Source organism: Platalea leucorodia, assembly GCF_965183815.1.
Source record: "Platalea leucorodia genome assembly, chromosome: 6".
Lineage (NCBI taxonomy): Eukaryota > Metazoa > Chordata > Aves > Pelecaniformes > Threskiornithidae > Platalea > Platalea leucorodia.
In genome coordinates, this window is record NC_138828.1 from 36,899,979 (window position 1) to 36,911,988 (window position 12,010).

General features: G+C 38.5%; 1 protein-coding gene across 2 annotated transcripts in view; it reads right to left on the bottom strand.

The window, feature by feature from the left end:
• The window catches only part of TNKS (tankyrase), a 145,771-nt gene that overhangs the window by 104,120 nt on the left and 29,641 nt on the right, over positions 1-12,010 (bottom strand). For both annotated transcript variants that reach the window (XM_082316288.1, XM_082316287.1), the window contains exon 3: positions 7,670-7,765. In XM_082316288.1, coding sequence (XP_082172414.1) covers positions 7,670-7,765 — 96 coding nt within the window. The remainder of the gene's footprint in view (positions 1-7,669; positions 7,766-12,010) is intronic.

Below are 12,010 nucleotides of genomic sequence, written 5' to 3' on the forward strand. Positions count from 1 at the left end.
ATATGTGCACTAAAAGGTAAAATTAAGATTGTCTGCCTCTCCCACTTCTTAGTCAGTATATTTTCCTTACGCAACATTAACATTCTTTCAGATTCATCTGTTCAGCCTGGAAAAAATAGTCTTAAAAAGTTTTGCCCACACATTCACAGACTCCACAGATTTCACAGTTGTGAGTGGCTCATCGCTTTCAAAATTTAAACGTGGCTTCGCTTTCAGAAAAAAACAGTCCAAGTATAAAAGAGTGTTCTTGAAGTTACAGTACAAGAGAAAAACAATGGGAGCTTTTGTTTGCAGGAATTATCCAGCTAGCTAAAAATTTTTTTTTTCAAGAAAGTTCCATGCTTGCTTACAGACTAGATTACAGACTAGAATCAAAGATAATACACAAAAACTACATTAAAATAGTTACAACTGCAGCATGGCTATCCTACTTACAAACAGAACCAAACAAATGAGAAGTTACATCATATAACATTCTCCATCCACTCATTTCTTACCAGTGCACCCTGGCTTACTACCACATGCAGTGTGAAAAGGCCATTTTGGTACAACATTCCAGAAAAGTTATCCATGTACAATGCAAAAATGTAGTAGAGATCAAAGTAGTATTTGGTCTCAGGACTGGCAGAAGTTGTTATTAATAACCAGAAATGTACAACACAAGACTATGCAAAAAAAAAAAAAAAAACACAAAACCCACAAAAACAAAAAAAACACAGACCAACAAGCAAATCCTAAACTTAACAACAAAGTTATCTAATCAACACTTACAGAAGAAGAAAAAATTCCAGTAAAGATTGCTCAGTGCTCAAGGCAAAGAAATAAAAAGAAGACGAGTGCTCTGATGCACTATGGAAATAGAAATGCTTCTTACACATTTCTGCAATTATCTTTCCTAGGGCATGAAAAATACATTTTGGGGTCTTTACTTAGAAGGTTTAGAGATCTTACTTGTTATTCTGTCCATTAGAATAACAACATATCTTATGAAGAAAAGCTTTTTTTGAGTTTGATATTGTTAAATTTCAGTCTGTAGCATAGGCTAAATTTGTGTACATCAGGTTTCTGAAAGCTTTCAAAGCATCCAAAACTCTATACAATAGCAGAGCTAAGAATCAGAGAACTGAAAGACTGCACTTAGGTGCTTTGTGAAAGCTTTGAAAGGATAATTTGTTCCTTTGACAAGTTAAGGGTTTGACTCCATTCAAAGAGCTCTTACTAAATATTCCTAAATGGATATCATGGTAAAAAGGAAAGCTGAAAAGAGTGAAAAACCTGGCAAAAGGGATGCTGTAAATCAAAACCATGCTTTTGATAAAAGCACCAATCCTGAATCCCACAGTGCCCCTTCTTATTTGACCACCTACACAACAGACTAGAGATTTTTAACTCCTTGCCTAAATAGACAATACAGACAGCAAGGAAAAGTTGTCAGATCTAGCCAGCCAGCCACATTCCAAAGAAGCCACTTCAAGACACACAAATAAGTTTAAACAAAAGATGAGGATGAGAGCGCTCGTCTCTAAAATAGGGAGCAGGGGGAAAGAGAGGAGAAGCCTCATTATCCTAAAACTAAGCTCTATGAAACAAGAGCATCCAGAGCTAAAGTTACACTAGGAAGGAATCCAAGCACATTAAGGCATGGAATGGAAGATTTAGGCAGCAGAACATAGATACCGGCTCACATAAATCCTTGCACAAGTCCTTCAGTAAGAGAGAAATTATGTAGTCATGGAATCAGAATCAAAGTACTTTCAAGGATCAGACACTTAAAAGCAGGAGTAACTTGCTTCCTTTATGATAAAACACACTGGAACTTGTGTTAAATGATCTACCACATTGAAGGAAACATTTAAATTATTCAGTTACCAGAGAAAACTGAAGAAATTAGAAAGACGTAAGACAAACTGAGGGAACAGGCAATAAAATGGGTAGACCAAAGCAGTACTGACAAATTAAAACAATAAACACTGCACACATAATATAAATCACCTGAATTATACTGGAATCTAAGTCACAAACTTCAGAATTCCTTTAGAAGCTCCCATAAAACATTTAGCTCTTCTGCAATCACAGAGGTAATAAAAAACAAACTTAACCTGAATAAAACCTGGAATGAAAAAAAAAGCCACAAAAGCTATTAAATCATCGCTACAGAAGTCAACTGGATGTTATACCAGAGCACAGTGCTCAAATCAAGATATGCTACCTTGAAAGAATAATGCAGTGCTGGAAAGTGGAAAGAGAATCAGTGATACTGATAGTGACACTGAAGTGAAACTTCATTTTCACTAAAGTGAAGCTTTGTATGTAGACAGTCTAGAGAAGAAGGACTGCTCTTCTTGAGGAGGAAACGTAACGGAAGTGCACACAAAGTATGGCATGGCGTCTAGAACAAACCAGGACTGTTTCTTCCTCTTTCCTCTTGAAATGAAACTGAAATGTGACTATGTCAGAACTGAGAAGGGAAGGCATTTCCCTCCTGGCCTCCCAAGTAACCAATGCGTTTCCTTCAAAGAGGAAAGTAGGAACTAGACCACACACTGCATGAGATTTTTTTAAAATTATGTATTTACAAATATAACAAGATAGTCACAATTATAATACCCTCTAAAAACAGGAGACAAGATTTACCTATCCATATAGTCAGAGCTCCTAGATGAGGGCCACCCAAGTGGTAGATCTGTTAGGTCTGTGCCACAAGTACATTTTGCCCACAAAGACTGGATGAGCAATGCTCCAGCATTCCCGAAGGAAAGCTGATATTCTTTATAATTCTCCAGAGGGTAGATGTAAAGTATCACCACAGACTCCAAACATAGAAGCATCACATGACACCCATACCAGTTTACCAGAGCAGATGGCTTGTTTCCTCCCGAGAAGGCCTTGGTAAAAATGAGAAGAGTAGACCTGCCTGAATGCTAAACAAATAGCAATCACAAAAACATACATTCAAAGCACAAACAAGTGCTGGAGAAGGCCCTTCTGACCTCTTGCTTCAAGACGTATGCCAACAGCCTATATAAAATAAGGTGACAGTTTCTGCAGCACAAGGATATTCCTCAACTGCTGGGTTTCTTGCACTTTTCTCGAAGGCAGCGGACCCCAGTGTCACCATCAGAAAGGACGATGACCCAGATAAATAGGTGGCCCAAACCATTCTAGCAGCACCTGCCCTCCTTACTGTTAAAACGCTTCTCCTTTTGCACTAACGTTTATTATACTGTTTCTTAAATACAGAAGCTACACCTTGTCCCAACGATCTGATTTCAGAGGACACTATATAAGAATTAGATCAATAAAAGGGAGGGGGGAGGAGGTTGGCACCTCCCATAAGGAAGTGATAGTGTCTATCCAGAATGCTTTCAAAATCCTAAGAGTACCTGAAAGGAAACACCACCAACCTAGACGGAAAGAGTTTAGGATTTGAGATGGTCAAGATGTAAAGGTGCCACGGTAAAAATAAAACTAAACACAAACTAAAATTGTTTCTTCTCTTCCTGCTAATGTTAAAATGGGTGAGTTGTATCTAGGATCCATCTTCCATTCTCTAAAGTTCAGTAAACTTTTTGTAGTGAAATACCAGGTTTTTCCCTTCCTTGCAAGCAAATTATGCATAGATGGCAGTTCACTTTAAAAAAATTTGTGCAAATACATTTCAATACACGGACTGTACTCCCCCACTTAAATGAAAAAGTTGACATGACAAATAGATGAAAACATGAATCCTCATTAACACTTTTGGTAACCTTAGCCCAGCTGTACTTTCACTCATCAAGCTGTCCTTCACATCCAAAAAAACAGAAGTGAGAAATGCTCAATAGGACCTAAGCACTTCGTTTGTAGAAGACATTATTTCCATAGTAAGTAGGAAGATCAGAGTCTTGTTTAACTTTGAAAATCGATTCTATTAACAAACAAGACATTATCTCGTACCCAAGAAATCTTCCTTTAATCTTGAGATGCAGAAGTTTCCAAACTTTTTTCATTTTGACCTGTTTCAAGGGAGTAATCCTTGAAATCAACCAAAACCAACCTTGCAAAACAGTGGCATGGAGCAGTCAAGAACAAATTATCCAACCGAAGTGCCTTCAGCTCCTGCTAACAGCTTTAGAAACCACTCAAAGAATGACCATTCACATAGAGAAAGCATTTCCAAATAACAGATAATACGGGGAAGTGGCAAAAAAAAGCATGACTGTGTGAAAAAACAAAATAAATCATTCACATAAATCATTTACAATATTGTTGGCTCTTCTTATACTGTACAGGAAAGATATAAAGGGATATTAATGTTTAAAGAGGCAATAAGCAGGGTAATAGAATAATGAAGACTAATATGACTTGTAGTGCAAAAGCTCCCAAAGGCCCTGTTCTGGATGTGAGTCCCACAGTGCTATGTACAGCAACAAAGATGAGTCCTCATCTCAGAAATCACACACCCCAAAGACAATTAAACTAAACTAAAATTAACTAGGATATTAATCTCATGTGTGTAACAGCTCTGTTTTTTTAGATATGATATGTTTTTGGAGTCTGTACTACCACTTCAGCCTAGAGAACAAGAAGACTACAATCCTTTTCTGACAACCAGATTCAGGAACAGTAAGGGATGCTAAGGAAGAAAAAAAAAAAATATTCACCCTCTCAATCATGAAGTGCTTGGCTCACACAAATGCTGCTTATCCTGCAGAAGGGGAAAAAAGACTGCTTTCCTGTTTAAGTAGTAAAAAGCAGATTAGATTCCCCAATTATATAACCTTTTTTTACTTTTTTAAGAAGCTGGAACTGGGTGTTTAATTTCTATACAATTCACTTTAATCTGCAAAGAAATTTTCAAAGTCCATTTCCATCAAAATATTAGCCTTTCATTTGCATTATGTATCCTTTATAAAACACACATTTTAAGAGAACATTGCACGAAAATGGCTGGAAGTCATCCCAGAAACTACTGCATCATATTTCCTTTCTGTAGTTCAGGAGAAAAAGATACTATACATTATTCTAGACTGGGAGACAGGCAAGAACAAGTCATTGTGGATTCAGCATTTGCTGCCAGAACACCAGAAATGCTTTTTACACAGCAGGAATGTCCCTTTTAAAACACAGAATTCTTTTTCAAATTGCAAAGATTTAATCAATTACCAACAAGTTTTCTCTTCACTTTTGCTAAGTTGGAGGTCAAAGAGAGACTATAATCACAATTCATTCGCAAAGCAATTAAGATCAGTGCCTGAACTTATGTAAATACTGGGTCAAAAAAGTAGTAAGAGGAAGCTTGTTCTCTAACAATCAATACAGCAGCAATGTGGAACGTCTACTATGGTCATAGACACTGATAGAAAAAGGAACCCCAAAAAATCATCATGAGAACAGCCTTGACATGCATGCTGTTTAAAGATGCAAATACAGTAACAATTACAGATTGAGCTTTCAGAATCACTGCACTTTTAAAAGCTCTAAATATAAGCGTTTCTAAAATCCCACCATTCAACATTAAATACTGAAAATTACGTTAATACACCCTACTCATCCTTAATCCAGTAATACCTTTAAGTCCTGATGCACCTAATTGCAAAGCATTGCTGTAGCTAAAGATTATCCCAAGCCAGATAGATCCTAAGAAATCCCTTAAGCCCCCTTCTTCCAGAGGGAAGAAGCAAGACCTGAAGGTAACAACATATGGAAAAAGCATGAGAAACTAGAAGCCTAACAGAGATACTAAAAAGCAGGGCAGCATCCAGAGAAATTAAGCTCTTAATAGAAAGCTTCCATTTAAATGGCATCCAGTGTCATTTTTTTTCAGTTACTGTGAATCATACAGCAGCTAAAGCCTGAATCAAACCCTGTTTCCACAGCTTGGAGCTAAGGTGCACAGCATAGAGAGGGCCCAGCGTAGCCAAGAGCCACCTTGAGGACAAAGCTGGTAAAACCAAAAGCTGATTTTCTTGCTAGGAAGAATAAACGCATACAAAAATTGCCTCTTTTTATGAACAATAAAACACCTACATAGCAGCAGAAGTGGCTCTGTGTATGTGTGTTTGTATGTCCAACTTGGTGATATCCATTGGTTGCAGAAGCTTGCAGTCACTGGATGCTCGTGTGCGAGGCATTTAGGGGTGAGGCCAGGGACACGGGGCGCTTCCTGCACTCAACTGGACATTCTCAGAGGGCTGCTTCTAATCCATCTCCACTTCTTTGCTATGACACGTTGCCCCCTCCATTGCCTAAAGCACAAGGTGGTGATCTAGCACCCAGAGAACTCAGTGGAGCAGACGTGAAGTCACCGTCGCATACTTTCTTAAGTCTTCTACTATCCTCTGAAGCTGACCTTTGAGCATAGAGCAGCTCGGAGCCCGGAACACCCAAACTGTATGTGTACCAAGTTTCCCACAACTAAATGTCAAATACCCATTAACACCTTTGAGGTATCTTGACTCCCTGGTGGCCTTTCCATCCTCAGCATCTGTACAACTGTACCCATTAACAGCCAGAAGTCAGATTAACCTGCTTAGCACAGCTAACATTAGTGTTAACACTGTAGGAATGTGTTTAAATTTGACACTGAGTAATTAAACTAAATCATATGTATTTAAAGTGCGTTGTTCCAAAGGCACTCTCAAATCACTGCAGAGCTGTAGATAATTATGTATAGCAGTCAGTGCACTGGAAAAAGAAGATGTGGAAATGTTCTTGACAAAGTAAAGGGAGCTGGTGTGCTCTGAACATAATCTGAATAAAGAATACGGGTGTTGCATAGCACATAACCTATAAATTAAGCTGTCAATAAAAAGAGAAAAAGAATAGGGGAATACAGGCGAAAGAAGAAAAATAGCTATTTCTTCAAATGAAGCTCAGCTACTGAATCCCTTTCTATAAATCTAATTGTATATATTTTAAAATCCAAGATTATTTTGTTCTAAACATTATTTCCTAGACGTCAAAAATCAGCACAGAGGACCATGTATTTCTTGATACAGATTTGACAGGCTACTATATTATACTTTTAATGCTTCCTGGTATGCTACAACAGTTAATTTATAAAAAAAAAAACAAAGCTGTGTAAAAACAAAGTTGTGTCTGTAGAATATTTTCATGAAATATATTGTTTGGCAGCTAATAGCCCCTAAAAAGGAAAAAAATTAGTGGGTGAGAAAGTGTTCTACGTACAATGACTGATGAGGAAGAGGAAGGAAAGGGTAACATGTGAATCCGCAGCAAAATATAATGTAACTATTGATCTCTGCAATCGGCAGCAGGTTGTCTTTCAGATCACAGGTACTTTTACAGTTATACAAATGTCCTTGCTTGCTCAATAGTGAAGGTCTTAAAACAATTGACCCGATTTTTTCTTCTTTTTTTTTGCAGGGGTTGGGGGCTCCTATTCAATTTGAATATTGGGCAGCAATTAAAAAGAAAAAAAACCACAGAAACACAGTGAATAATGAATGATGTTATAACAGAAAATTACAGTATTAGCATAGAGCAAGCAAACCTATAGCAGCACAGCAGATTAACGACAGTTACATCAATATGAAATCTGGTAAAAGACAGTTTTAAAATGCTCTTACACAACAGAAAATCCAAAAAGGCAGAAGGCTCTTAGAATGCTGAACTTACACACAAAATGAACTACAGGTAACACTGCTGAGAGATGTATGCATCTTACCTGTGAGTACAGCTTTTGCTGAAGGGTCTGCCAGATCCAGTGCAGATTTCCCATCGGTGTTCCGAATGTTTGGATCAGCTCCGTGCTGCAGCAGCACTGTGCAGGGAAAGCAGAAACAGTATCTTACCTCAGGGATACACAGATTATTTACTGTTAAGTGTCTCCTTGGCATGATGTAGGCATAAGCACACATTGCACAATTTTCTTTATTTTTTCCTTCTGGGTTTTTTTCCCCCTCTATCTCGTTTTTTTGTTTTGTTTTGTTAAGCACTGCAGCAAAGGATCTTCTCGGAGTAAGGCTAAGTTGGCAAGTTAAGATATAGTAAGATCACATGACTTTGCATGATAAACATGAACCCTGAATCTCTTTCAATACTCAGTTTCGGGTCCCTCCTGACAGCTAGCTGGGAAGCTGTGCATTCACTGACTCACACTGGGAAATCTTCTAACTGTGGAACCTGCTCCTGCCTTTACTACCACTACCGCCGCTTGTTACCACTCCTGTTCCTTTTCCTGCCGAATATCCCAAGTCACCCCGCCTCTGTAAATCAGTAACACTCCAGCCTTTCAGCGGCTCGTCACTTGCACACAAAGTCTTAACCGCAGCATACCAGCTTGCCTTCAAGAAGTGTAACAAATAGGGTAAGATGTGTAACCTGGTACCCTGCAGTCGGGATGTTCAGAAGCTATTATTCTTACTGGTATTTCTTTTTCCTACTAAGCCTATTAACACATAAAAATTCAAGAACATAAAAATACTCAGAATGCAATATGCAACCATATGGCTAGGAAGGCATTGATACAGTAAATTACCATCTAGAAAGGCTTGTTAAAAAAAAAAAAAAAAAGGAAAACACTATTTCACCTGTAAACTCTTTTCATCAGAAACAACATAACAACAATGCAACTCAGACCACCCCCTCTCAAGATCAAGGCATTTTCTACAGAACTGGAAAACAAAGCCCACAGCAACATCAGAGGTCTGACAAAAAGGGCCCCAATTCTCCATTTCCCCAAATGTTGTGCAAAATAAGCACAATATATTACAAATTCAGAGCAACTGTTGCACGCTTTGCACAAGCGTGAATAACAGGACAGTGTAGAGAGGTGCAGAGACTCAATGTAAAGGAGACAAATAATAAAAACCAGCAGACATTTATGGTTGCTCACATGACCATGTCTGCTGAGATACAGCTGGACTGAACGAATCAAGACAACAAAACACTTGCAAACACTTTTTGTAACTAAGGGTGCAAAACCACTTCATAGCCAGGATTCTCCAGGAAAAAAAACATAACCCAAGCCAGAACAAAAGTAATTACCATTATATTACATGTGTCACTTTACTCAGCAAAAGGCTTTTCAGAAATAAACTTTTCTCTAAATTAAAATTTTAACTGGTAGTATTGTTTTTATTCAAATGTCTTTTCTTATACAATTCTGACTTTAAATGCTTTTAACATTCCCAAATTTCATATATTTCAGCTTACAGGATGCTATGCTACATGCTTGCCCTAAGGTGAATTTTTGCAGAAGTTTGGTGCTTTAATGAAGTGAATTGACTTATTTTATGCTTTGCCAAGAAGGTGCAATTGTCCCATGTTTTTGAAACAAGATTCAAGAAGGCAGATTGGGCTTTTCCTAGGAGGTTTCTTTGTTTGGTGGTGGGTTTTTTTTCCCTGTGTCAAGACAAAGACACCAAAATGGAAAAAAAAAAAAATTTCAGCTAGCACGTGCTCACAGAAGCTTGTTAAGATCTGGCACCTACGTTCCTGAAGATGCCATCTGTGCCATACATGCTACCACCCCCTTAGAGATCTTACTCAGGGACAGGTTTCACTGAGCCAGCCTCACAAGCCAGTTGAGCACACTTTAGCAGGAGGTGGTGAACAGGACTTTTTGCAGATTTTTTTTTTTTTTTTTAAACACAATAAGCAGTACAGAAAGTAAGTATGGAGAGGCACATTCAGTATGTCCTGTCTCTATTCTCTTGAACCCTGCTAGTGAATCTATATTCCAGAGGAGGGGGAAGCCGTTTGTCCCAAAAGGCATCAGGGTACCCTAAAAGAGGTAACCAGCAACTAAGTGTCTATCAAGAGAAAGCAGGCAGTACAAAATGATGAAACAGCACAGACTGGATGAGAAGAGAGTGAAGGATTCACATGGCAAAAAGTCTGGGACAAAGAGCTAGGGGAGAACACTGAACAAGAAGATGTGATAGGAGAAGAGACAATAGCTGAGATAAAAAGTCCAGGAAGAAAGACCAGGAGGAAGGAATGACTGGGATTTGACCAGAGCTTGGAGGTTTGGACTAGGGTGCAAAGCAAAGCTGAGGCAGGTTAGGGTGCAAGAATGGTGACTTTGAAAAATGACATCTCTACACCTGTTACCTCTCAAAGGGATCTGCAACTGCCTAAGCCCAATGGTAAAACAGAAGCACAGATTTTCAAGTCTCTTAATTCTTCAGTCCTGTGCAAACCAAGCAAGAGAGCTCCCCTGCTACTTCTGCGGGCACACACAGAAGATGACAACACAGTACTGCTTTCAGCTCCTCTCCTGGCTAAAATGACAAAGGATTATGCAGTGCATCTAACCTGTTCAGTCATGCTAATGAACCATGAAGGGTTTTGGCATGGCTTACAACATACAATTTGTGTCAGGTTTTTCGTTTTTTTAAAAGCCTAGGGAAATACATTAAAAATTGACTAATGACGCCTAAGCTGGTTGCCTGCAAAAACCCTGAACTAGTGACTGCCTGTGGAACATGCACTTGAAGTAGCCAAACTAGGTTCAGAAAAAGAACCTGTCAGAACTCAGTTGCTGTAACCATGAGACTTATCCTTCTTGTCTCTGCAATCACTCATCCCGCTCATCATAACCTCTCCAACAGCCAAGGGTATGGTCCTGCAGACAGCTCCCTTATTTAGTCCTACAGACAGATCTACCCTGTGAAATGAATGCAGTAGCATCTTGGGAGAAGAAACCAATCATATAAATAAAGACTGTATTAGAATGCAGATGAATAAAGGAAGCAAATTCAGATCAAGGGCAATCTTATTCTTACATTTCCTCTATTGACTATTTGATTCTATCCTCTCCATAATTTCTTTAGTACATAATCTCACAAAAAGACATCCAAGTGAGCAATGTTGTCATCAACATGAATTAACAAAAGAAATCCAGCATTTGATGTTTATCCTATCGGTGTAACGCAGCTGTACTTTTATACCCAGCAAACCACAGGTAGCTTCTAATTGAATGTTCTCCCGCTTGTTCAAAACCTCGAACACTTTAGCCCAACACAAAGTCTCTTCTAACCACAGGGTATTTGAGATCTAGACACAGCGTGTCTCTCTAAATTTCCTTTTCAATGCACCAGGGATGTGTAAAAACATCAAGATAGCTCTCCTGTTTGAGAAAAACATTCCCTTTAAAATGAAACACAACAGAACAAGCCATTCTAGCTAACTGTAGCTATTTTGGATTTCAAATGCTGCATACTGGTTTTAGAGGATGGTTTCACAGTAGCCTGAAAAGGAAATGTGGCAATAGTTTCTATCAAGAGACTGCTGTTAACAGGGAAGCGTTAAGGATGGCGTGCACACAAATTCACTCCTGGAACCTTGTTAATTAGCATATTTTGATATGCTGGTTTATTTCCTCTGGACAGTGGGGACATTGGGGTGTGTTATTTTTTTGTACTGCAGGCAGAGCCCTTAATAATCTAGCAATACCATTACCTGACTATCCTTGCCTTTCCTACCGACCATACTGTACAGCGTAAAGAAGCTCTTCGTTTAATTGAGTCTTCATATTGTATATGGACAAAGTGCTGTAAGCTTAACTAAAGAACAACCCGGACTGGTACAGAATTTTATTTTCACTCTCACTGCAACTGCTACAATACATAAGTTTCTGATCTTCATATACCATCTGAAATTTTTTATTTAATTACACCGCTGTTATACTGGATCAGTACTAGAGATAAAGGCCACATTCTTCCCACCAAATTAAAAAAAAAAGTTACAGTATGGCTCAGAGCATGAACTACAACCACTAATTACTAAGATAACCACTAATTACACAGATTACTGCCAACTTGCTATAGCAGGATGAATCCTCAAATTAAACACTTGGCCCACAGCCTCCTGGCATAGGTATTTTGAACTGTGAAGCTAACCAACACTAACCTCATTCAACTGCCAAATTATAAGCGCACCAAGAACAAACATTTTTACTTTTAGCAGTTTCAACCTTCACGTTTTCACCAAGGTATGGCAAAAACTTCCCTAGTAGCTATACAGCAACAAGGGAGAAGTTAAATTTGATTAGAATAAAAAA